Source organism: Natator depressus, chromosome 13 (assembly GCF_965152275.1).
Source record: "Natator depressus isolate rNatDep1 chromosome 13, rNatDep2.hap1, whole genome shotgun sequence".
Lineage (NCBI taxonomy): Eukaryota > Metazoa > Chordata > Testudines > Cheloniidae > Natator > Natator depressus.
The window spans coordinates 28569925-28595761 of record NC_134246.1 but is presented as its reverse complement, the minus strand read 5'-3'; the positions used below and the strand labels follow the sequence as shown (position 1 = coordinate 28595761).

The following is a 25837-nucleotide window of genomic DNA, read 5'->3' as shown; positions in this document are numbered from 1 at the left end:
GACTTCTCCTCCTGTGAATTGTAGTATAGTAAAATATTGACTGTCCTTGCAATGGAAAAACTTTCACACAAAGTATGTACACAAGTGCCAAAAAGGGGACAGATATTTAGAAATTTGGTGACCTCGTTTAGCATATTCAGAGTAGGAGGGCTCCCCAGCCAGCAAGCCAGAATCTTCAGCCAGGTTCTTTGAATATTAACCTGATCCTCCATAAGTAATAAGTAAAGTACAAGGTTGCAGGTTAACATTTTATTGTAACTTTGCCTTAATAAAAGGTTTCAAAATTGTTTGTTCAACAGAAAGTAAACAAACAAACAAAAAATACTTTTTTGCTGGAAAAAGCTCCATCCATGGATTGTTAACCAGCAAGCAATGTCATAGCCGAATCCGCTGCTTTGCACAAGCTATTTTTATTCCTTGTGAAGGGCTAGCAGGATTTTTAAAGAAAGATAAAATGTTACAATCTGTGTAATAATTCTGCTGCCCCAGAGACAAGGAATCTCTCTGTTAAAAAGAGACTAACACTTTCCTGGGTTTTGAGAGTTATTGGATTTGGGTTCACTGTGGATAGTCTGCTACATTAGTCCACAGTTATATTCATCATTGGAAATGTGCATGATGGCATGTTTTTATAATATTAAAATAACAAGGTTTAGGAACCGCTCCAGAACCCTGGGATATCCCTTTTGGTCATGCTCTTACAGTGTGAGAGAGCTAGGAATATTAACGAGAGACATCCCCCATTTGTTAAATGCTGTCTCCATCCTGTTTTTTGCCGCTTTCCTTGCACAGAAGTCAGAGTGATTTATCTTCATAATGAAGTGTTAATTGTGTTTGGATGATTCTTTTCCTACTAATAATAGGATATCATAACATTAGATCAGAGCCTGTCAAAATGCTGAATTCAGATTGTCGTGCAGGTATGCTCCAAAAACAATACCAGGTTCCCTTTGTCTGTGACATGACAATGGATGAGGAAACTTGTGATAACATCTGTTTTGATCAACAAATGTACAGTTACCCATTTCCTTAATTATTAACTTAGCAACCATTTGAGATGCTGATGATACCTGTGCTATCTAGGGCCCAATTTTCCAGTCCTTACTCAGGCAAAACTCCCGCTGAGGTTTCTAATGAAGACCATTAAAATGTGCTGGCTGATGGTATAAAGATTTAATACAGTAATAATTATTTAATCTCTCATGTATGTCTTTACATTTTTAAAATATAATTCCTATTCCCAGCTCCATAATGGCACAAAGCCTGTAGACTCTAGGGAGAACTTTGCATATTGGAAAGATTTTTTGGGTACTTTTCATGTTTGTTTTAAATGTTGGGATTCTGTTTATCAGATATACATGTATGCAGTGTACTTGTAGCTGTGTCGGTCCCAGGATATTAGAGACAAAGTGGGTGAGGTAATATTTTTTATTGGACCAACTTCTGTTGATGTGGGACAGGCTTTCGAGCCACACTCAGCTCTTCTTTGGGTCTGGGAAAGGTACCTGAATAAGAGCTCTGGTGACTCAAAAGCTTCTCTCTCTCTCACCAACAGACACTGGTCCAATAAAAGATATTACCTCACCCACCTTGTCTCTCTAGCAGAAATACACACATTTTATATATGCCTCCTTGTCCCTGCTAACCCTCTTACCATCCTGTCTTACTCAGCAGCATTCTGTTCTTAGCTGAAATATCCTGCTGTAAAGCGAGGTAACTCCATGGAAGCTAATGAAGTTACTCTACTTTCACCAGTGTAAATGAGACCAGAACATATCCCTGTTTATTTATTCCTATCATAAGTTAATGAAGGGCTAACTCCTGCAAACTTTTATGCATGAGTTATCCCTCTCCAGTAGGGCTATTTGTATGAGTAAACTTAGGCATCTGTTTAAGTATTTTGGAGAATCAAGCCCTGAGGTCTGTTATAAGGGTACTGTTGCAAAATATTGCTTACAGGATGTTCTGCTCTTCCATATCATGGTTTAAAGGTGGCAAAAATGTGCTTGTACCTCTTTTGCTTCTTTGCAATGGATACATAATACTTAAACGACTTTGAAGTTCTTTGTTCAAGTCTGATTTCTTTGTTTTTCTTCTTGTTCTTTTTACATTAGAAAATCAGGTCCTACCTGTCCTGAAAGGCTGTAGGAAACTAGTGAAATGATGGCACCCTAAATGCTAAGAGAGGGAAAGCTGAGTAAAAACCTCTTGTTTTGTTAACACCTATTAATGGCAATGACTAATTAATATTTTAGAGAAAGGAAACTTCCATTAAAACCTCCAATTATCACATCTTCAATTAAGGCATGAGAATAACAATAAACATCCTCTTAGAACCCCTACTGAGTCCTGGAGCTAAGCCAACGGAGGCCAGAGTAGAGATTCCTGATATTCCCAAGGTAAAAAAACAAGCAGAACAAAAACATTACAGGTGAAGATGCAGAAATAAATTTATCTGAGCTCGAAGACTCTCTGAGAGATTTCAGCTGACAATGTCCTGGGTCAGTTCTGTGGCAAAGAAAATGAAACGTGTTTGCAAAACCTGAGTTAATTAAAATGAGCAGGGTTTAAGGTAACTGACATTTAAGGTAAACTTTAAAAACCTTCCGTTATCAAACATTATCTGTCTAATTTATCTTTCATGATCTTGGTCTAAACCCAGATTTTTTTTTCAAACCTCCCGTCAGTGCTAAAATCTGCTGTGTGTTTTTTGGCAGTGGGCACTGCCCCTACCGTCTCCATCACTGCCTGCTAGCCTCCTAGTTCCCGTGCACTGGGTGGTAAAATGTCTGTGTGTGATGTCCTGTTGCTTCCATGTGCCTGCATCATACTCTAATTATATCAGGACAGTGGGTCTCAGCCTTTATGTCACCAGTCAGGCTGCCAAAACACGAGTTTGGTTTTAAAATCAAGATTTTTTTGGAATAGTGAATGTTGGGTTCTTTTTCTTTGCCTTCTGGTTTCTAGCCTTTTCTCCTGCACCATGAGGGCAAGAAACTTTTTCTTTTTTGAGGAAGGCTGAGATTCAGTCAGTCACATGCCTCCAGGTGCTGGGACTTTGCCAGTGATATTTGGTGTTTCAGTGCTGATACCAGTCTAGCACGGGAAGACTTTAATGAATCAGATACTGCTGCACCAGCTGTTGTCCATTGCTTTCCATGTTCTAAGCTGCCTAGGAACCGGTCCTACCTTCAAGCCCAGACTTGTATGTACCAGACTAAGCTTTGGAGCAGCACAAACTCTATTAAGGGGTAGAACATGTACCAGTGATTCAGAGATCGTAGTGGCAGTTCCCCAGGGCCCCACAACAAGGCCGATTCCTCGGAGCGTGGTTCTGTGTGGTGCAGAGCGCCCTCAGCTCTGCCGGAAATCAACAAGCACTAAGGACACTCAACCACTCACCAGAGGCACTCAGCACCTGGCCGGATTGGTCCTTATGACAGGGAGGGGAAGCCTGTTCTCTGAGGTAGCAAAACTGGCTTACGGACCAGTGGTTGGGAACCACAGCACTAAAAGGCCTCTACCAGATGATAAATGCAGCCCCTACCAAAATAAATCACTTCCTTTTTAAATCCTTCCCTACTGTTCCCCTCATATTCATAATAGGATGATCGGTGGAACCAAAGATGTGGCTGTTACTTTAAAGGATAAATTAGTTTGACTCTTAACTCAATAATTAAAACTGTTATGGCTATGAGCCTGCAGGGATAATGTACTATTATTATAGTCATTTGTTTCAATTAAATGCTTACTGATTTTACAATAGCAGCTGGGCACCTGTGTGAGATAGCTATTACTCTGAACAAGACATCTCAAATTCCAGCAGAAATTTGTCACTGCGCTAGAGCATTTTCTGTAGACCATGAAAGTTTATTAGGAGCAGTTACAAATCGAGAAGAGGAGGGGTGGTAATTGGGGATATATTTTCTTATCAGCGTCTCTCTCTCTCTCTCTCTCTCTCTCTCTTTTTTAAAGTAAATCATCTTTACACATTTCAACTATGGTGATGCGTTTACATTTAAACTTCAATACAGAAAAAGCCTGCTGGGAAAACTTAGCTTCAAAACTGTTCAGCAGATAATTTCCCTCCCAGGTTGATTATGATTGTAATGGCTTGTTCTTTAGGAACAAATCTAAGGAGAGATAATCTACGCCAGAGAGAGGGGTTGCCAGAGGCTCCCCCAAATAATCTGCCATTGAAATAGCTGCTCCTCTATTGGGGTGATAGCAGCAGGTTGTAGGTTTGCTAAAGATGCAGGAATATAATATTATACTTGAAGTTTGAAAGGACAAGTAACTCTTGTCTGAGACATGCTATAGGAGCTAATCCTGGGAGATGGACCAAAGTCACTCTAGAGTGTTTGGTAGCCCTGAAGATATTTTGTAAGTGGAGCCTCCCCTCCCCTCACCTCCTTGGGTGCATGGAGTTGGGGTGTGATCTTGTAGTCTGGTTTTGATATGCATGGCCAATATCATTGTCCGTTGTCCTGAACTATTGAACTATTGTTGCCAGGCTCACAGGACTTCTTTAGACTAGAAAGAGTGGTCAGGTCAGGGTTAGCGAACATGTTTTAGCAAGCCCTGGCCTAACCTCTTTTTTCCCAAGGGAAAACACCTTCTACATCAGTAGTCACCAACCTGTCAATCGTGATCAACTGTTCCATCGCAGAGCCTCTGCCAGTCAATCGTGATCTCCAGCCGCTAAAAGTTCGGCAGTGCAGTGGGGCTAAGGCAGGCTCCCTACCTGCCCTGGCCCTACGCTGCTCCCAGAAGTGGCCAGCACGCCCCTGAGGCCCTGGCAGAGGGGGCAGGGTAGGAGTCTCCGTGCGCTGCTCCTGCCTGCAAGCACCGCCCCTGCAGCTCCCATTGGCCGGGAACAGGGAACTGCGGCCAATGGGAGCTTCGGGGGTGGTGCCTGCAGAGAGGGACAGCGTGCTGAGCCACGTGCCCCTCCCCACAGGGGCCGCAGAGGGGTGATGGCCGCTTCTGGGAGTGGGGCAGGCAGGGAACCTGCCTTAGCCCCGCTGCACCACTGACCGGGAGCCGCCCAAGGTAAGTGCCACCCAGCGGGAGCCCGCACCCCTCCTGAACCCCAACCCCCAGCCCTGAGCCCCTTCCCGAAGCCAGCACCCCGACCCCGTCCTGTACCCCAAACTCCCTCCCACACCGCAGCCCTGAGCCCCCTCCCAGAGCCAGCACCTGCACCCCAATACTCTGCCTTCAGCCTGGAGCCTCCTCCTGCACCCAAAGTCCCAAAACTGCACCCTCTCCTGCACTCCAACCCCCTGCCCCAGGCTCAGTCAGGAGCCCCCTCCCACACGATGAACCCCTTGGCCCCAGTCCAGCACCTGCACCCCAACCGCCTGCCCCAGCCTGGTGAAAGGGAGTGAAGGTGCGGGAGAGCAAGCAATTGAGGGAGGGGGATGGAGTGAGTGGGGCGGGGCCTTGGGGAAGAGGGGGGGTAGCTCCTGGGTTGCACTTACATTCAAAAAGTGCTCTTGTGCGTAAAAAGGTTGGAGACCACTGTTCTACGTGGATTTAGCTAGTGTAGGTCCCTCCTGGGTTTTCCCCTACAATGTGTTAGCTGGCCCCAAGCTCGCGTCAGTCACCTTTCCTAGTCTAGACGAACTCGCAGTGCTTTGTAGAAATAGAAGCTGTGGGCAAACTTCTCTTCTATTTTCACTGTAGCCTATTCTTCACAAGCAGCTTTCATCAACACGAGTAGCAGTTCCACATGTGGAACAAGGACAAAATATGCAGTGGAGATCAGCAAGGAGAGAGAATGGTTTCAGAGGAGAATTTTACCATCTATACGCTATATATAAGGATCTAGTCTTCTACTGCCAAACACAACTACATCCGAGGTGCAACATGACCGCAAAAGTATTAGCAGCCATATGCACAACAGTATAGGGATAGAAGGTGGAAAAGAAGAAGAATTCCTAACAGAATGAAAGAAACAGGGAATTTTAGATAGGCAGAATTATCTACAGTGGAATTCAGCCAGGGCACTGGGATTAAAATCTCATTTTGCAGAAAGAGACCACAGACTTCTGAATGGCCAGAAGTAGTCAGTATCTTCCCATCTTGAAATAATTCATTCATGACTACACTGTCCGAAGCGTGATGCTGCTTGGAATGACAGCATATTGTCTGCCCAAATAAATTGGCTAATTCTGTGCTACTTACTGCTGGAAAGAGCTGCCTTTTGCCAATGAATTTTCTGGGAGTTAACATAAAACTGCACTTGATATATTTAAAAACATTATCTTTGCTGCCAGAGTGTCCAATTCCCAAAGCAGAATCTTTAGCCTGTTTTTAATGGTGTTTTGTTACTCGTGCTGCAAAAGTGTAGATTACTGGTTTCCCCATAAACAAGGAGCTCAGAGCATGTGCAGTTTGTCAACCTATTTTTCTTTCCTTTTTGGAGGATTAGCTGGAGTGTTTATGTGCCTGATATACATATTCATTAAAAAAAACCTAAACTATTGTAAAAAAAAAAAAAAAAAAGGCTGGCTTTGAATTAGAGCAGCCTTTGGGAATCTTTTAAGTAAGATGCATTTAATTACTTTAGTAACTACTACATCACATTTTACTCATGTTCCTCTGAGATGCATAACATCTTATAAATAGAGGCAGCAAACGTGTCCTTTGGAGTCTAGAAGTTTGCATTGCCATAGTGCCGTGTAGCGAGGATGCCAGTGCACTTAAAAAAACAGGACCGAATTCCCCCTCGGATACTCACTTGCAGCTTCTCTTTCTGTGCAAGCCACAGATACACGTAGGAGAGCAGAATTGAGATCATTGTCTCCACTTCACAGTTGGGGGAACTGAGGCACGGGGAAAGGAAATGACTTGCCCAGGGTGTTTGTGGCAGATCCAGGAATGGAATCTCGGTTCCTTATGACCCAGAGCAGTGCTGTATTCACTAGGCCATCTTCTCTTCTTTGCCTTTTTAACGGTATGCTCATGATGATGATTTAATTATGAATGTATTTGCATTTGGCTCCATCAGGGCATATGGAGCTTTACGGAGAATAAAGACACAGAGCCTGCGCCAGTGAGCCTACATGATAGGTTATATTCAGCATGACAGGAAGCAGAGATAGATAATATCGGGGATGGGGTGCTTACGCCAGGGAAGGTGAAGGTGGGCTTGCTTTTGTAAGGGGAACACATCATACTAGTGCCCTTGTTCTGGTTAGGGACAGTTGTTGTTGCTTTGTTTATTTAGCTAATTAGGCTGGTGCCAGCAGGTGGGCCATTTTGGGAGAGACGGAAGGAATGGAGACTTGGAATTTTGCTCCCTGGCCTTTTCTGAATAAAGCGTTCCTTCTTTGCCAAAACTACTCACTATTATTGTTTAGAAGCTGAGTGGAGACCATCAAAGTTATTAGTATTTCTGAAATGAGCAGAATTTGAATCTAGGTCTCCAAAAAGGAGAGGCTGGAATACACAGGACTGTATCTCCTGCGTCTTCACACTGAATACTGCCCATCACAGCCTACGTTAAAAAATCAGTGATTGTGGTAAAGGGATATAAAAGTAAGCCATGCAGAATGAAGGGAGTGGGTGTGCAGGGGATGGCTGCAACCTTGTCTGTTTGAAAAATGCTCTTCAGAAAAGGAATATGAGCTTAGTGAGTGACAAAGGCTGGGCCAGCTCCTGCCGACATCAGTAGCTCAGTGGTCTCAGTCGGACTGCTCTGAGGGTTGGCAGGGTCGGGGCAATTGAGTGCAGCCTCCCATCATTCACTCAGTAAAAATGCCCTGGTCATGAATGAAAAATAACAGCTATTAATGCAGTAAACAAGGAGATTATGGAGTGCGGACTGTACCATTGAGTCTCTGCGTTCATTATCAAGATTTGGAGAGTTACTTGAGTGGGTGCTTGAAGGCTGAGTTGCAGGATTGCATGAAGGAGAGGAGAGAGGAACCAAGAGTAAGCAGCAAAGAGGAAAAAGGGTAAGTGGAAACGGATGTCTTGGGAGAGAGAGGATGCAGATATTCTTTGTTGGAGGAGGTCTGTGGGCTAACATGTGTTGTCTGTTGGAAGCTCCTGCGAGCAGAAGAATTCCCCCAGGTGATGATCTCCATGATGAGAGGAGACCATTCTGCCATCCACCCAGTTACTTGTGCCTCTGTCACCTCCAGCTTGGATTGCTGAAATGCTCTCACCTTGAACATGCCCCTGTCCTCCATGTGTTTCTCAGGCCACCTGTCTGGCTCCAGGTGCTAGTGACAATCTTTATATTCTGCAAGGGCTGGGAAACACTTACTTAAATAAGAGGCTGCCCAGGTGTATCAGTTAATGATGACTGGAGCTCAGCTTTCTGAGTTCAGTAGCAGGGCAGACCCAGTTGGAAGCCCAACTGCCCTTCCCTCCCACCTTTGGAACCTGCTCCCCCATGTCGTGCACCAGGATTATTTCAAAATATATTTTCCAGGTTGCTCAGGTAGCCTTCCAAATGTGACCCCATGAGTTCTCTGCAGGCAACAGCTCTGAGTGAGGATGCAGTGCTTAACTTGTTGGTCTTCTGTCACTACTAACCAATAATACTGGTCTCCCTTGTTTTAGGGAGGAGGCATGTGCAGAGGTTAGAATAAATGTCTATGGATTAGAACACTGTGGAGCTGTTCCCATCTCTGCCATTGACTCACTGGGTGGCCTTGGGTCAGTCACTCCCCTGCCTCAGTTTCCACATCTGTAAAACAAGAATGAGGATGCTGTCCCTAGGAAGTTGTGAGAGCTGATCAGTGTCTGCAAAGCACTTTGAGACCTCGTTGGTTCCGTGGCAATCCTTGCTGTCACTCCACCTGCTCAATGTGGATCTGAGGCTGCAGGTGGCGGTTGCGCTGTGGTTTGGGCGGCAGTGCTACCAGTGGGCTGGTGATACGCAGCACTGTTCCCTTTTCTTTGGATGCAGGTGGTGCAGTTTCTCACTTTTTCAGTGCTTGGCTGAGGCTAGGAGCCGATTGGGAGTGAGCTTGACTGAAATTTAATCTAAACAAGGCAGAGGCAATCCTGGCCGATTAAGGAGCATTCTGAGAGTGTGTCAGGGAATGTGCCAGTTCCCTCTGTGAAGGGATTTTTCCAGCCCTTTGTTATGGAAGTTTGAAATTTTTTGGTACTTCTGGAGTTCCAATTTCTCCCAGAGTCCCATGGGGCTTGGTGGAGAAAATCATATGCAGGTCTTTGAAAGACAACAAAAAGCAGAGCTGCTGAAATTTCCACCCTACCTGATGGATATGCTGTCTGGGGACCTGTCCAAAGACCATTATGGTCAGTGGGAGTGTTTCCATTGTCTTCAGTGGGCACTGGCTCAGGCCCTAACTCATTCCCACAATTTTTCATAAGAATTTGTAGCACGTGTCCATTATCCATAATTACACTCCTGGACTTGTTCTGCTCTGCTGCATAAATAATATGCACTTTAAAGAAAAAATGTATGATTACATATTTAATGGATAAATGGAGCCGTTGTGGTCTATTGCCCACATAATAAGAGTTTTTAAAATTGTCTTAATACAGTATTTACCCAAGAGACTGGAATGGCTGTAAATGAGAATGAGCTATTTTAGCTTTTAGGATTTTTTAAACCACATTTTAAAGCCTTCCCCATTTATAAAACACAGATCTTATAAACTTCTCTTCATTTAAATTTAAAATAAGGACAATAAATTATGCTTTTTCTTGGGAGCTGGCAGATCATCTTGAACATGAAAGTTCTGGATTAAACTGACAAAATCCAAGATAAATTTACCATTTTGTCCTTTGAAATTTGCAAGTGAACTCACTGCGTGTGAGCCAGACAGGTCCCATACTAGCTTCCCCATACCCAGCTCTGCCACTCACCTCAGTCCTGCTTGTCTCACCCCCTTGTTATTCCAGTTCTCTCCTGGCCCCCAAGAATATTCTGCCTAGTGCAAATACACTCAATTTCTGACCTGCAGTAGCCCTTACTGTGCCATTTCTGGGATGACTAGCCCGCTCAGTCAATGCACCTGCAGCACCCTCCTCATTTAGATTAAAAGTTTAATAGATCTTCATGCCAGAAGGGACCATTAGATCATCTAGTCTAACCCCCTGTAAAACGGAGGCCATGGAATTTCGTCGGTTACTCCTGTATTGTGCCCAATAACTTGTTTTGGCTAAAGCATCTTCCAGAAAGGCATCAAGTCTTCATTTGAAGACTTCAAAAGATGGAGAATCCACCACTTCCTTTAGTAGTTTGTTCCAATGGTTAATCATCCTCACTGTTAAAAAGACAACTGTAGAATGAAATATCGTAGACAGGCAGACGCGTTTCCAAGAGTCCCATGACTTGGGCCCCAGTTCTACAGGGTGCATAAATGTATGCCTAATTGTAAGCATGAATGGTCCCCCTAAAGTCAGTGGGACTAAACTCCCGTGGTTACAGTTAGGCACGTGCTTAAATCCCTTGTTGAGTCAGGGCCCTTGTCCTAGGCCTCTGGTGAAGAGAGACTGGCTGTCATACTGTATTCCCACCCATCTTTTTTGTGCTTGTGTCCTGAGATAGCTGTTGAGCATAGGACTCCCAGAAGCAACATGCAAAACCTGCTGTTCACAAACGTTTTCATAACCTGGACCTCCTCTTTCATACAGAAACTGTCTCATTGGCCCCTCCTTTCCCATTCCATTCATAATCATTCACCATCCCTGCCGCCACTACAGCAATTACTTAGCTGGAAAAGTTCTAGGAGGCAAGTATTTGATGTGTTTGTAGTTGTCTCAGTGGAATTTAGCATTTGGAAATGAGGAGGAGGGGCCAGTGCCCTGTGACCTATCAGCTGTCCAGTGAGCCCCACTATTTGGGAATGTGTTAGCTGGATAGTGTGCATTGGAAATTCCTTGCAGATATATAGCACAGGCCACTGCTGTCATTCTGTCATTAACTCACATTTCTGTGGTTTTCCATGTATTTATTTGTATCTTTTCACAATGATGTGATCTGAGGACAGTGATGCAGCCTGACCTTAAAGGGCATGAAACATAGTCAGCCTAAGTCAAATTCTTGGTGTTATTTCTATGCAGGACATATTTGCTGTTTGAAAGTTAAATCCCAGTACTAAGTAATTAACACAGAAAGGGGTTGCTCTTGTCAAAATCTGTTCTCTCTCCATGTGTATGATCTGAATGCATGAGCGGAGTGTGCTGTCTGGTGTTGTGGAAGAGCTCTCGATTCCTGACCTGCAGCAGTAAATCTGCTTCTGCATTTGGATTTATTTCCACTGAAGCCTGCTGAGCCCTAGCAGATCTTCCCTCCATTCCTTACTTTATGTGCTGCTCATGGTGTTGGCAGGACTTCCCTGTTAATGAGCGATTGCACCTCAGTGGGTTTATCGGAAGATTGTTAATAAATAAAGCCCTGGGTCTTTAAACTCATGTTAACATTAATCAGATTAATATAGAAAGCACAAAGTCTGGAAGATATTTAAGACTGTGTTTGATTTCCCTCCTGCTGACTTCTTCTGTGGCTGAATCAGATTGTATGTAAGTAGCTCTGTCTCTGAAATTAGTAAGAGAACTCTGGCACGCTGCTGATGACATTGAAATGTGGATAGGCCTCCCTTGTTTATAGGGCGGGAATAACTGTTTGATCTGTATGTGGGAGGGAAGGGGATAAATAACCTAATGTGAATTCTGGTAGGGTTTTCTCTAGGAAAGGCAGCACAGATTTCGGTTGCATAGTCTTTTCTGGGCACTTCTGAGGCTGCTGTTATTTGACTAGTCCCCGAGAGTAAATTCTGTTCTAGATTCTGATCTGACAAGCATTACTCACATGAGTAGTCTTCATTCATGTGAGCAGTCATATTGGATTAATTGGGACTGCTTGTATGTGTTAGGGTCCCTCGTGTGAGTAAGTATTTGTGGGCTCAGTCTTGCAGTGATATCAGTGCTTAGGTCCTGATTCTGCAAAAATTTAGAGATGTGCTTAACTTTACAAACATGAAAAAACCCATTGAATATCAAAACTACTCATATCTATAATGTTCAGTGTGTGCCTAAGTCTTTCCAAGATTAGGGCTGTAGCGTGCCCAGATGAGACTGTGGGGGAGAGAGTGGATTAATGGAGGGAGAGGAATACAAACTAGTTTTCTTTTTTATCAGATTTGCTAGCTTCACTGAGTAACAAGCAGTACAGTGAGGACAACACAAAGTCCTCCCATAGACACAGGAGGGTGGGTTTTGTGATGGAGGAGAGCAGCATGGAGCATGGGAATTTCCCTGCTAGATCAGACAAGTGGTCCATGTAGTAAAGTGTTCAGTGTCTTTGGTCATTTCCCTGAAGAAGGCTCTATTTTTCTACAACCTTGGATCCAAACAAGTAGCACGTCATAATAGTGTTGTTATTCTGTTATTACATCGAGTCTGGACCTTCAGTAACCCCTCACTGTTATATTTTTGTGATTACTACATGTCTCAGTTATTACTCTGTGTATACTGGATAATCAGACGACAGGAAAGTCGTCTCTATGAAAAGTACAAGGGCATGCAAAAAGTCAGGATTGGAATGCAGGAGGTCCTCATTTAGAGAGGTCCTCATTTAGAGACCTGTGCTTCATCCACTAAACAATGCTCCATTTATAGAAAGGCAACTCTGTCCTCTATTTGTGCATGCAACTGCAGGTGCAAATTGGGTCAATGCATTGCCAAACTTATGCACACAACCATAGAATTTGCATGCATAAATAAGGTTGTGTATTTTTGGTGTCTGTATGTATATGGTCCTCTGCCCTTTGTAAATTTGATCCGAAATATATAACTTAAAACATGAAAGTCCACAAAAAGGAACTTTTAAGAGAGTGATGAAGCAGGTTGGGAACTGGTTTGGGCTCTCTTACACTGGGTTCCTTATGGTCGTAGATGACAGCCATTTCTTTACTGCAATTCCCAGAGCCTGAAGGAAGATGTGGAAAGCCAGTTGGAATTAGAAACGCTGGACAAAATTCAGCCCAGATGTAAGCAGATGCAACCCATTTGACTTCAGTGGAGCTGTAGCCGCTTACATCATGTCTGAAGTTTGCCTGATGTTTCTCATAGTATGACTCATTCTCAGTGGGAAGGGCTTGTTATAATGTGGCGTGATCTGAGCAGGTGCAGTAGTCCTCTCCAGGATTTCTTCTTCATGAATGCACTATATTCCTGAGGCCAATTACCGTGAGTCAGTGCTCAGTTATTGGGTGATGGGGTGGTCTAGAAGTACCTTTGATAGACAGATTATGGGCCAGGTTTTCAGATGGTGTAAATCAACCTAGCTCCATTGACTTCGGTTGAGCTACAATGATTTACACCAGCTGAACGTCTGGCCTTATATCTCTCTTTTATCTGTCTTTTCTCCCTTCAGTATATAGGTTCCCACACTCTGCCTGGCACCATGGTATCCCACTATATGAGCAACAGCCTGGAGGATCATCCATGTCCAAAGGGCCTTCAATTTGAGGCTGGGCTGATTGTATATTCTGAGGCTTGTTCAGAGATGGATGGCAGAATGGTAAGGCTGAAAATGGCTAGACAATGAACATTTCTTTTGCTGGTGAATAGGGCGTTTTAGCTCTTCATGCAGTAACGCTCCTCACCATAGCCTCTCTCCCTAGCTTAGCTTGGGAGTATTTAAGCATCTGTTGTCATTTTGCTCCTTTTCCTTCTGCATTTTAATGATTTGTGTAGCACCTTTCATCAGTGGTGTTTGCGATTTAAGCCTGACGTCTGTACAATCTGTCATATGAACCGGACATACAGATTCTCTGCCCAAAAGAATAGTATTCATTTTTTTCACCTTTTCACACAGCTGGCCCTTGGGCAATTATAATTTCAGCCCTTCCAGCAGGCTCTGACTGTTGTTTTCCATTACTTTCCAGACAGGTGCAAAGATGAATTTTTGCAGTTTGGTGTCTGATGTGCTTGCAGTGTTGGTTAAGGCCCCAGCACATGTTATCTTTTGAAGCTGGGAAAGGGCTGAGCTGCTGAAGAGTGCAAAACAAGCCTGTCCCCTTGTATATGGGCCCGATCCTGCTGCCTGTTTCCTTATAATCCTGCTCCCATAGAAACAAATGTGAGCTTTGCCACAGAGTTCAGTAGGAGCAGAACTTGGCCCTGAATGTGTGAGTGTGATGTAGCTCTCTTGCAGGCCATGGACTGAAGTGGAATTTGCTCACAGTATGGTGGTTTACGTTGTAAGCTGTCCTATGGCGCAAGTAGGCCATCACCATTCTGTTGGGGAGTTAGAGGGCCACGCTGGATCTGTCTTGCTCTATCTGTCGTTGTGCGGTTTGTTTTCTGTGTTCATGGATCCAGCCTAACTGTGGTGGTTGTAGGCTAATGGGATGAAGAGCCCGATTTTCAAGTGTGGTCACATTAAGAGGGGATCCTGAGGGAGCTCAGGGAGACACTTCAGCCCACAGAACCCCATTTACACGCCACACTGCCAACGGCGGCACCTGAAGGCAAAATCTGGGCATCCTGCTGCGGTGGCGTGAGTCCGATCATGCACAGTGCTGTGCGCCTCTGAACACATCCTGTTTGATGGCCAGGGGGCTGGAAGCAGAACCGTCTCGGTGAGGGGTCCTAGGGTAAGATTGTCCAAAGTGACTCATAAAATCATAGAATATCAGGGTTGGAAGGGACCTCAGGAGGTCATCTAGTCCAACCCCCTGCTCAAAGTAGGACCGATCCCCAATTAAATCATCCCAGCCAGAGCTTTGTCAAGCCTGACCTTAAAAACTTCTAAGGAAGGAGATTCCACCACCTCCCTAGGTAACGCATTCCAGTGTTTCACCACCCTCCCAGTGAAAAAGTTTTTCCTAATATCCAACCTAAACCTCCCCCACTGCAAATTGAGACCATTACTCCTTGTCCTGTCCTCTTCTACCACTGAGAATAGTCTAGAACCATCCTCTTTGGAACCACCTCTTAGGTAGTTGAAAGCAGCTATCAAATCCCCCCTCATTCTTCTCTTCTGCAGACTAAACAATCCCAGTTCCCTCAGCCTCTCCTCATAAGTCATGTGTTCCAGACCCCTAATCATTTTTGTTGCCCTTCGCTGGACTCTCTCCAATTTATCCACATCCTTCTTGTAGTGTGGGGCCCAAAACTGGACACAGTACTCCAGATGAGGCCTCACCAATGTCGAATAGAGGGGAACGATCACGTCCCTCGATCTGCTGGCAGTGCCCCTACTTATACATCCCAAAATGCCATTGGCCTTCTTGGCAACAAGGGCACACTGCTGACTCATATCCAGCTTCTCGTCCACTGTAACCCCTAGGTCCTTTTCCGCAGAACTGCTGCCTAGCCATTCGGTCCCTAGTCAGTAGCTGTGCATTGGGTTCTTCCGTCCTAAGTGCAGGACCCTGCACTTATCCTTATTGAACCTCATCAGGTTTCTTTTGGCCCAATCCTCCAATTTGTCTAGGTCCCTCTGTATCCTATCTCTGCCCTCCAACGTATCTACCACTCCTCCCAGTTTAGTATCATCCGCAAATTTGCTAAGAGTGCAATCCACACCATCCTCCAGATTATTTATGAAGATACTGAACAAAACCGGCCCCAGGACCGACCCTTGGGGCACTCCACTTGATACCGGCTGCCAACTAGACATGGAGCCATTGATCACTACCCGTTGAGCCCAACAATCTAGCCAGCTTTCTATCCACCTTATAGTCCATTGTTGGTTTTGGTTGCCTCCACTGAAAAGTGCTGAACCCCTGCGCTCTGTAAATTGGGGGCCTTTAAGGTGTCCCAAGTCGAGCACCCAAAATCAATAGTCACTTCTGAAATCCTTGGCCCTCTTGACTGTGGAATTTGCTTGTTGCCTCAGTCTGCCAGAGCCCGAATCTGCTGGCCTTCAGGAGATGGGACAGGGCACATGTTTCTGGGGGACAGGATGAATGATTGAGTAGGGTCAGATCTTTGTGGGGAGTGTTTGTTGTTTTGTGTCATTAGTTCTAGTGACTGGAGCACTGGGTGGCATGTTTGAAGAAAGTAAATACAGTAGAAAGTTCTTGATTTCTCTGCCAGTCAGGGGACTCAGACTTGCCAGAGAAGCACCCCTCTTTGTAAACACGGGGCTTTGATGACAAAGGGAGGGTTGGCACCTATTGTTTTACTGTTGTTCAAAAAATTAAAAGGAGGTCCATAAACCTTCATGAAAGGGATGCTGCAGTCAGAGCAGTGTCAGGTAAGGCTCTTGGCAGTAAGGCTCAAGCATCATTCTTAACACACCCCATTGTGTGCCTGGGCCAGACTGTACAGCACATGGGAGCAAACTGTGTGAGAGACCCCCTGTGTCTAGGACACAGTCGCTTCTGGGTCTCGGAATCTTCTTGGTTTTACTATGCTGAAGTCACTTCCCTAATGATACCTCAGCATGGGGCCAGATCCTCAGCTGGTTAGGTTGCAATTTGTGTTTTCGCAGTGCGGTCAAATAACAAACTTCTGCAACAAAACCTACTTACGTTCTGCTATCTGGCCTAAAGCCAAATCCAGGCCTGTCTGGGGGAGGCCGGGGACTTCTGCTTGTTCTGCTCCAGAGTGTACGATGTATTTATTTATTTCTACTTGTACTTTTCTGTTTAAGCCAGGGAGCAGGGGAACCGAGAAGTTGTGGTAACTTGTTAAATGTGAAGAAGTTAATTTTTTGAGCCTCTCACTATTCTAAGCGATAACACGTTGTATTTGGTCATGTGCAGCATGCAAGGAATCGCAACTCCCTGCAGCTGCATCCCTGAGCAGAGCAGGGCTGAACTTTCAAACGCAAGGGCCGACGATGTGTCCACACAATATGTGTGTGTGCGCAGTTGGTTGGCCCAGCTAGTTTGACATCCCGTGGCTATGACCAGGTGCTTCAGAGGAGACTGTGAAAACCCCACTTTGGACGGTTTGGCCGTAGCTGCCCTGGGGGAAGTTTCTTCCCACTATTATAGCCTGAAGCATTTCTCTGCTGGTACATGCGCACACACATTTTGCTGATACAATTTAAGCCCTCATGTTGTAAACCCTTAGGGTACGTCTACACTGCTAGTCGCCCAGGCACAAGCCCACCTGAGAGCCTAAGGCAGCTAGCCATGCCGTCACAGTCACTCTGCTTTGCTATTTTTAGCGTGCTAGCTCAAGCAGACCTAGCGTGTCTACATCTACCTGAGCTGGTAATTACACCTCCTAGCTGCCGTGTAGACATAATCCTTGTTTTCCCACAGGGAAATTATGGAAAGGAGAAACCACAAGCATACGCTGCCCAACTCGCTCTCTTCTCTTGTTTTGGAAAGGGGCAGGGAAGAAGATTTTTCTCTACCAGTTCTATAATATAATTTCTAAATCAGTCAATACTAGTTCATCATAAAGTAATTTTATAAGACAATAAATAAAATACATTTTTAATTAAAAAGTAATATTCTCCTAACTCAGATCCAGGAGATGGTCCACTCAGACGCCACTTCCTATGATTCCAACCGTCAAGTCCCCCTGATCAATCGACCAGGGATGTTAGCCGGTCACATGAGTGCCCTCAGCCAGTCACAGCTGATTTCTCAGATGGGTATGAGAAGCGGTGTTACCCATGGTTCCCCATCACCCCCAGGAAGTAAATCTGCTACACCATCTCCCTCCAGTTCTACTCAGGAAGAGGAGACAGAATCACATTATAAGGTACGTGCAGCCATGCCTGTTTTGACAGACATACAATAAGAGAATGACAGACAGTATTTACAGTGATAGAAATAATTCGCTCTAATAAGAGAACAGACCTTTTGTTTTTCCTTTGCACAGAGACAGAGACTTTCTCTGTAACAGGCGATTGTTGACAGAGAACGTTTCTGGGCTAGGACGCGGGAAAGCATGGCAGATTTGCAAATCATATCAAACATTGGTGTGCTATATTGGTGCATATAACAACTCAATGAATGAAAGTCTCTAATTCTGAGAGAAGTTTTCTCCCCTAAGTCTTTTCTTTCCTACTGCAGTTGCCAGATACATCATGCTACATTGTTCTTTCAGATTAGGATTTTGACAATAAATACGTGGTTCAGTGCTCAATTTTTTTCCCGTTTCAAAGACTGTATCTGTAAAACTAGACTTTGTGTTGGAAGAGAGAAGCAAAAATCCAGCGTGTGATTTAGCAGAGTCCTTAAGAAGCACCCGTGTCAAATAACAAAGAAAGCATCCTCTGTCTTTTAATTCACCTGGGTATTTTTTTAGCAACCAGTTATTACCTAGGACAGTTAATAAAGTGATGGTGACACAGGATATAGTGAAAGTTGCTTGCCATTCTTGTTTGGCTAGTGGTCAGAAGCCCTTAGGATGCCAGTTGTCTTGAGTGGATGAAGAGAACTGATAAACAAAGAGGTAAAACGTAGGGAAGATTATAAAATAAAAATCACCTGCTTCGTTAGGACTGGTGTGGAGGAAGTGTTGAAGGACAGCTTGGGCTAAGATTTCTGGGTCACCTTAGTCATCCTGCATCATTCTCAGAAAATGCACTGGCAGAGCAAACTCTTTGCTCTGTTGTCCACATGTCTTCCCTGACTCTTCTTGCATGTGGGCAGATTGCAGAGATGATTATGGTACAGCCATAATGTCTTGTGTACCTGATACATGAGCATTCACTGACATTGGGTACTTTGATGTTTAGACTTGTAACTTTCTGGGATGGTGCTGACCCATTTGTTAAGCCTTCGTGGAACGGCTGTCTCGGAAAGATGCTACTTCTAAGGAAGACACTGTATTACCAGAATCACTGGCTTGCTGTCAATGTATCTTCATTCCCAGAAGAAAAACCTCCTGAAGATCAAATTGTGACAAATCGTGTGTGTGTTACCCACAGTAACAAGTAATATAGTGACCGCTTAGCTCTAGTATTAGGGCTGAGCAAACTAGCAAATACTTTCTCATGAAACTTCAGGAAAAAATATTCTTCATTTTCATTTCACTTTTCATAAAATGGAAGTTTTCCTCTCAAAACCTGACATTTCAAAAAGTGTGTGTGGATGCAAATCTGATCTTCATGAGAACTAACTTGCGAAAATAAAAATATATTTTTGCTTGAAAATAGAAGTATTTTATGAAATCCTCAGATACTGCAGTTTTAGAATTTGGTTGTATCTATTTGGCACAGCCCTATGCAGCCAGAGGAGTTTGGTGATCTGCTGGCTAGAAGAGACACTATCACCGGCAACTCAAGGGTCACAGAAAGCAAATGTCATTTGCTTTGCAGCTAAAACCTTTCTTGCAGTGAGAGTGCAGTGTGAGTTTTAGGTTAACTACACTCAGTGTCTGCAGCAGCTTTTTCCATTGTACCTTTACCAATCACCTTCAGGGTTTCAGCCTGACAATATGATAGTACAGGAGTTACCTGTTAGGTCATGGATTTTTTGCTGATACATTTCTTATAGGTCCAACGAGTCAGTCCTGAACGTGAGGGAGACAGAATTTGGGGATATGTCAGATTCTTGGAGCAAGATAGCTAAGGCAATTTATAAAGCCTTGTATTTTTTTTCTGGCCACAAATATATACCTTGTCTATCCTGTATACACATAGCAAGTTAGGCAAAGCAATAATCAAGTGGTATGTTTCCTGGAGAAAAGAAACCACAGTGTAAAGAGAGCACTGGAGTCACAGTGGCTTATGCGTTTTTGTTTGCTTTCTCTATATACACAGCTGTTGGAAATATTTAAAGGCATCAATCCATCATTTATTTTATGACCATTAACGACCTTTGTACAACAGATCATAAAAAGAGTTTCTAAAGAACAGAAATTAAAATATCTACCAAGAAAATCATATTAACACATAAGAAATGGTCCTGATGCCAGGAGGTGGTTTTTCTATTCCCACAAAAGCCAGTAATTTGTGAAAACTGGATAGAGACCAAACGCTGAAGTAAATTGTAACTCTTATTGGAAGCGTAGTGACCCACTGCAAGAGGGATCATGAAAGATCCCTTTACTGGAGAATTTTCAGAGCCTTGAGGGGTCAGTGGGGGAACTCAAGCAACATACCAGTAGATAATTCAGATGTAGGGGCAAAGGAGCACACTAACATTTTGTGCTAAGTGACTTCACTTCCAGCGCTTCATGGCTGAAAAGTTGTTTTTATTGTTGCATCAAGGCAGAAATACGGCTGTTTTGTTTTCACTAGTAGTGTCTGGAAAGCTAAACATTCTTGTGTCCCTGCCCTGTCTGCACAGACTACTCATTTGAATTCACATCCATTAAAACGGTAAGACAGGGGTTTTCAAAGGAAAGACCAATGGACATTTCAATGGCATTTGGGTGCTAAACTCCCTTTGAATACCCCAGCCTAAGAGTTTAGTGTCTTTCCGGGCTTAGTTGTTCCCAGGATTAAGCATCCAACTCTTACTCGCCCAGCCTGGGGAGTGGGTATAGTCCCAATTACCCTTGCTTTAGAAATCTCTCTGCAGGTTTTATAAAATCCAGATGTGACCAATGAAGCCCCTGACTCTTTGAGAATCGCCTAGATGACAGCAAAGCAGCCTGTTTATAATGTGATAGCCCAAACCTGTGAATTATCCCAGTTTACTCTTCATGTTACATCGATTGTTCTCCACACCGGCCTCTCCAATGGAGTAAAGTGCATTATCTCAGGGCATTTATAGCTGGATACACATCACAGCACTGTCACATGTTAAAATAATATTCACAGCTGTTTTCTAAGTCAACAGCAGCAAATCCAGGCCATTCTGAGCAGCCCCTTGTGAGTGATTCCACTTGCATTATTGGCAAAAGGCATTCAATCCTTGGGGCAGTTCCCACTGCTGTGGGCGCTAGGCTCCTGAACCCATTAGGGAAGACCGAGAGCCAGATTGTGCTAGGAAGACACTGGCTCCCTTTGGGTGCTCTGTGGAGCCAGCCCATAAAATCCCTCCCCGAGCAAACTGTGCCGGGTGTGGGGGGACATGCTTAATGCACCAACTCTTTGGAGGTTGCAGCCTGTTCCCACAGCATCATACCCAGCCAGCTCCACAGGCAGAGGGGTGGGGTCATGACTGTACTCCTCCCACTTCCTGTGGGGTGGGGTGCACCCCTGTGGTGCTTACAGGGAGCAAGCCTTGTGCTTCCATGATTGTCTCTGGCATTTATGCAAAGTGTGAAGGTGGAGGAGACAGGAGGGTGGAAGAGACATAATGGCCCAGAACAATTTATCCCACTGTAGAGAGTAATCCCACTGTACATTGGTTGGCATTATGGGAGTGGGGGGTTTACATAATCTCACAGGTCTTTCCATCTCTACCCAATGTGATTCTGTGAACTGGGCCTTGGTTCAGGTTTGGTTTAGGATGTCAGTAATAATGATCAGGTTGTTTAAGCCTACATAATACCCGCCTGCAAGACACCTCCCTCTAGCCAGGACTATGTCATACTACGCTGTACCAGATTCATACTTCAGCAGAAAATGAACTCTAAACAGTGATGTAGCTCTGCTCACTGCTTAGCACGTGGGCCATGAAAGCTGCACAATCCACACTGCTAAAGACTGTAAGACCCAAATCCACAAAGGCATTTCAACAGAAGTTAGAAGACTAAATACTCTGTGGGGCCAGGACATGGTCCGTCATTTGTCTGTAAAGTGCCATGCACACTTATGGCTCTGTATAAATAAGAATGATCACAAAGTCCTAATAGTTGCTGAGAGTTGCTGGTTCTTGTTCTTGGCTCCTCCACTTGATGCTGCACTTTGGCCAATAACTGCTGGAGGGTTTGTTTTCTTTCCCATCGGAACAAAAGTAGATGAACTGAGATTAAAATGAGATAAAATGCCATCCAATTCACCCACGGAGTGAAACCTTGTTATGAATTTTTTCCTCCTAACAAGGTGGCCTTTCACCCCCAAGAATCCCATTCCAACCCAATTGGCAGTTTTAAATTAAATGCTTTTTTCTGTCCCATTCCCCCCCCCCCTTTTTTTTTTTTTTGCTTATTCGCTAATGGGCAACTGTCCATTTGACAAATGCCACTGCACTGAGACCGAGCTTAATGGCCATTCAAGAGCTGATGAACAGAGAACATTAGAACTGTGCCAGCTGAAATGAGTCCTCTTAAACTCTGTGGTTTCCGAGCACTTCTGGTGCTTGCAATCAAATAACAAAGCCATTATGACAGCAGCCTTCTTTAGACAGACAGACAGCCATGTCTAGTTACATTTTATGCTTAAGGGCTTGGTATTCAGCCTAGCTTCTATCATAAAATGGTGTTTTTCTTTGAGTGCTGGTCTCTATGTGTAGGTATGCATGTGCTCCATATTCCTGGAGCTAGACAATTTTGAAAGCAGTGTCCACTGATCCGCACATGCACCCTCACTCTCCCCATGCCTCCAGCCAAGGAGATAAAGGGTGAGGCAGAGCAGCCACCTCCCCAGTTCCTTCTCACCACCAGGTCAGAACTGCCAGAGTCCAGAGCTTTGTTGTCTTTATCCATTTATCTGTAAAATATATGTCTATGTTTTGCTCTGCTATCCGCTGTCTTATCTCCCGTCCCCTCATGGGGGGAGGGCTCATTCCACGAGAGCACAGGTGACGTCTATGGCATCACTTCAAGAAATACCTCTACTTGATATTTACAAAGCAACTACATGGAGTTCCAGCCACACTGCTTCAGTACAGGACTCCCCCACCAGTGCATCCTTTGGAATGGTGGCCCTTCGTTCGGCTCTGCCATCTACATTCTCACACCTTCCTCCTACTTAAGTACTGCTTGTCAGTCACCCATAGTGGAATACACACAGGGACCAGTGCTCGAAGAAGAGGAAGTTACTTACTGGAGATTCTTCAAGATGTATGGTCCCTGTCTGTATTTCACTATTCGTCCTCCTTCCCCTCTGTTTTGGATCATCTTTTGATTCACAGTAGAGCAGGAATTGGAGAGATGGTCAGTCCGCCCAGCCCTTTATCTCCTCAGTTGGAGTCATGAGGAGAGTGAAGGTGCAGGCACAGACCGACAGACACTGCTTTCAAAATTCTCTGGCTTCGGGGCCTGAAGCATATGCATACCCACAGGGGCCCGCACAGCTCAAAGAACTTCCAATTATGAAAGTAAGTAACTTCCTCTTTTAAAATCATCTTCCTGATAAAGTGGGTAACTCTTTAACTAATGGAATTGCTGAGCAGTCTGAGAAGTGTCTCAACACTGTCAGCATTTGATAAGCAGAGATGCTAGTTAACTTTTTGCCTTTGAGGAAGTGTTTCTAGTGGTTAGAATACAGGACTGGCAGCCTTTGGTTCTGGGTTCTGTTCCTGGCTCTGCTGTTGACATGGGACAAGTCAACGAACCTCTTTGTGTCTTAGATTTTCCTCCTGTAAAATGTGTTTAATAATATTTCCCTGCCTCACAGGGGTGTTGTGTGGCTTAACTCACTAACGTAGAGGTCCTCAGTGTATGAGTTCAAAGTGGTTTAAAAGTATCTCTTTCCTCTATAGGTGAACACGTACGCTTCAATATTCATGGATTTTCTTTTGTCTATGCCTGATATACTTACCCCTACTGCATCTTACCATCTTCTTTAGCAAATGCCCTCCACCTGGAAATTTACTTTCTGTTTTCAAGTTCCGCATGTTATTTCTTAGCCCTGTGACTGTGTGTTCTGGTTACCAGCTGTCACATATGCTACATTAGCACCCTGGAATACCCGGGCATGCCAGCCTGGAACAGCAGCCTGTAAAAAAGGTGGTTACATTTCAGCAGCATGGCCTGTGCAGCAGTGCCAAAGAGAGTGCCCAAGGCCAAAGATCAGACCCTATAAGAAGCAGAAGTTTGGCGGTGACACTAACTAAAAAGGGAAGCTATGGATTCTGCCTCACTGGAGGCTGAGTCTTAGACTTTCTTCAAGAAGAATTTGGGGAGAATGAATTCAGTTCTGTTATGGTACAGGGAATGGACTAAACGACCCACTAAATGGCCTGCCCAGCACAGTGATCTGATGAGTCTTGGTAATCACAGGTAACAAAATGCAGCCCTGATCCTGTAGTCCTTCTGCACTCAAAACTCCCCTTGGTCTTTGGTCAATGTTTAGGTAAGCAAGGAATGCAGGAGAGGGCCTGTACTCCCTTAAAATCTTGCCAGATGCTGCAGATAACTAAATAATCAATGTTACCGCAGTCTTTTCAGTGCTCTCAAAGCTCATGGAATGCTGAATGCATTCAGATAGCCGAGTCTACTTGTTTAACACAAAATTGGCAGGTCTCTAAGGATTAACGCAGTGTATAGTGTTTTCATAAAGATATACTACACTTTACTTGTGAATTCCCCAGAGGTGCTTCTTGCCCTGTTGTTGTGGAGTGTATGCATGTGTGTGCGCGCGTGTGCGCGTACGTGCATACAGGCCCTGCACTATTTGGGGGAGGGAAGCAAGCTGCCTTTCAAAGTATAGATGTCCCCAAAAGGGCACGGTGCTCCAGTGTTGGTATTGTTTCTGTAGTGCCGGTAATGCTTGTGGCCCCTGCTCATGACTGCTCTGGGGGGCAAGGTGGACCTGGTGCAAAGGAACACAGCACGCAGTCGGAATGAGGAAAGTTGGGGAATGACTGGTAAAGATGGACCATGACTTCACCAGGGTGAAATCAGGACAGGGAGGAGTCTGAGAAAGGGGAAAGCAAAAACGTGAAAGTGAATTTTGGAAAAATGTGTGCGCTGCTGAATGAAACCAGCTGGAAAGCAAAATGAATGGGGAGGTCATGGGCAGAGGAAATGGGCAGGGCACAGGGAGGGAGTATATGAGCCTCCAGGGGATGGTTAGGGGAAATAAGCAAGAGCAAGTGAAAGTATCTGGGGAGCTGTTTAGTGGAAACCGTGAGGGAGGTTGTGTCCCTAGGAGAGAGCGTGAGGAATGTGGGGATACATCAGGCTGTCATTTTAGTCTTGGTGCTTACAAAAGAAAAGGAGGGAAACATGCCACACACAGAGGGGAATATACTGGGGGACAAAGAGTGAGAAACTCATGAAACTACAGGACACCAGCACAAGTCAGGGAGAGAAGTGCAGTGACCGCTCCAGAGCTGTACACCCAGCATCCCACAGTGCAGAAAGAGGCGGTGAAGAGAAAATATGAACACCTGGGCACAGCTGGAGGGGAGCAGAGTGCAAAATGAGAGAGAAGCTAAAGTGACACCCCCCCCCCCCCATATTGAAAAGGGATCAGTGGAAGAGCTATGGCAAACTCCGCCCAATGCCTCTAACATGCAGACTGAGATGGATTCCTGAACAACTGATCAAGCATGCAGTCGGAGGTCAGGTGGACTTCGGGAGAGTTATTCCACAGGCTACACCAAGGAAGGCCTGCTTAACTAACCTGACTAATGTCTCTGGGGAAGTGATAGTAGGAGCAGCATGGGGTGAAAGAGACGCATTATTTGGAATTTCCAAAGGCCTTCAATACACTGCTTAAAAAACTGATCTACATTGGGTTAACAATGTAGTATCAGTGGCGAAATCTTCAGGGGCATAAGAAGCTGGGTGGTCACCAAGATCAGAGAGTGGTACTGGTGAGAGATCAGGTGGGAGGGAGTTGAAAAACAGTGTGCTGGCCCAGTCTTGTTCATACCATACACAGCAAGTACATCAGGAACCTCGAGGCGGGAATAACCAGCAAACTGCTCAAGTGGTTCAGGATGGCAGTAATGGGATACCTGTGTTGGAGGGCAGTGCTGGATAGCTAGGGGAAAGCCCAGGAGCTGCCTGCACTAGGCCTGCCCTTAGCCAGGGTTATTAGTTCGTCACTTGGTTGAACACTAAACTTCTCAAACTATTTGTACAAGTGAAAGGGGTGATACTGGGGAGAGAGTCAGGTTGTGGTGCCAGGCGCCATCCT

General features: G+C 44.7%; 1 protein-coding gene across 4 annotated transcripts in view; it reads left to right on the top strand.

The window, feature by feature from the left end:
- The window catches only part of TOX2 (TOX high mobility group box family member 2), a 260543-nt gene that overhangs the window by 190868 nt on the left and 43838 nt on the right, over positions 1-25837 (top strand). For 2 of the 4 annotated variants that reach the window (XM_074970331.1, XM_074970332.1), the window contains exon 4: positions 17428-17667. The exons of 1 other annotated variant lie outside the window; for it this stretch is intronic. In XM_074970331.1, coding sequence (XP_074826432.1) covers positions 17428-17667 — 240 coding nt within the window. Of the gene's footprint in view, positions 1-13371; positions 13517-17427; positions 17668-25837 lie in introns of those variants that run through there. One more of the 4 variants, XM_074970335.1, reaches the window with a different exon arrangement.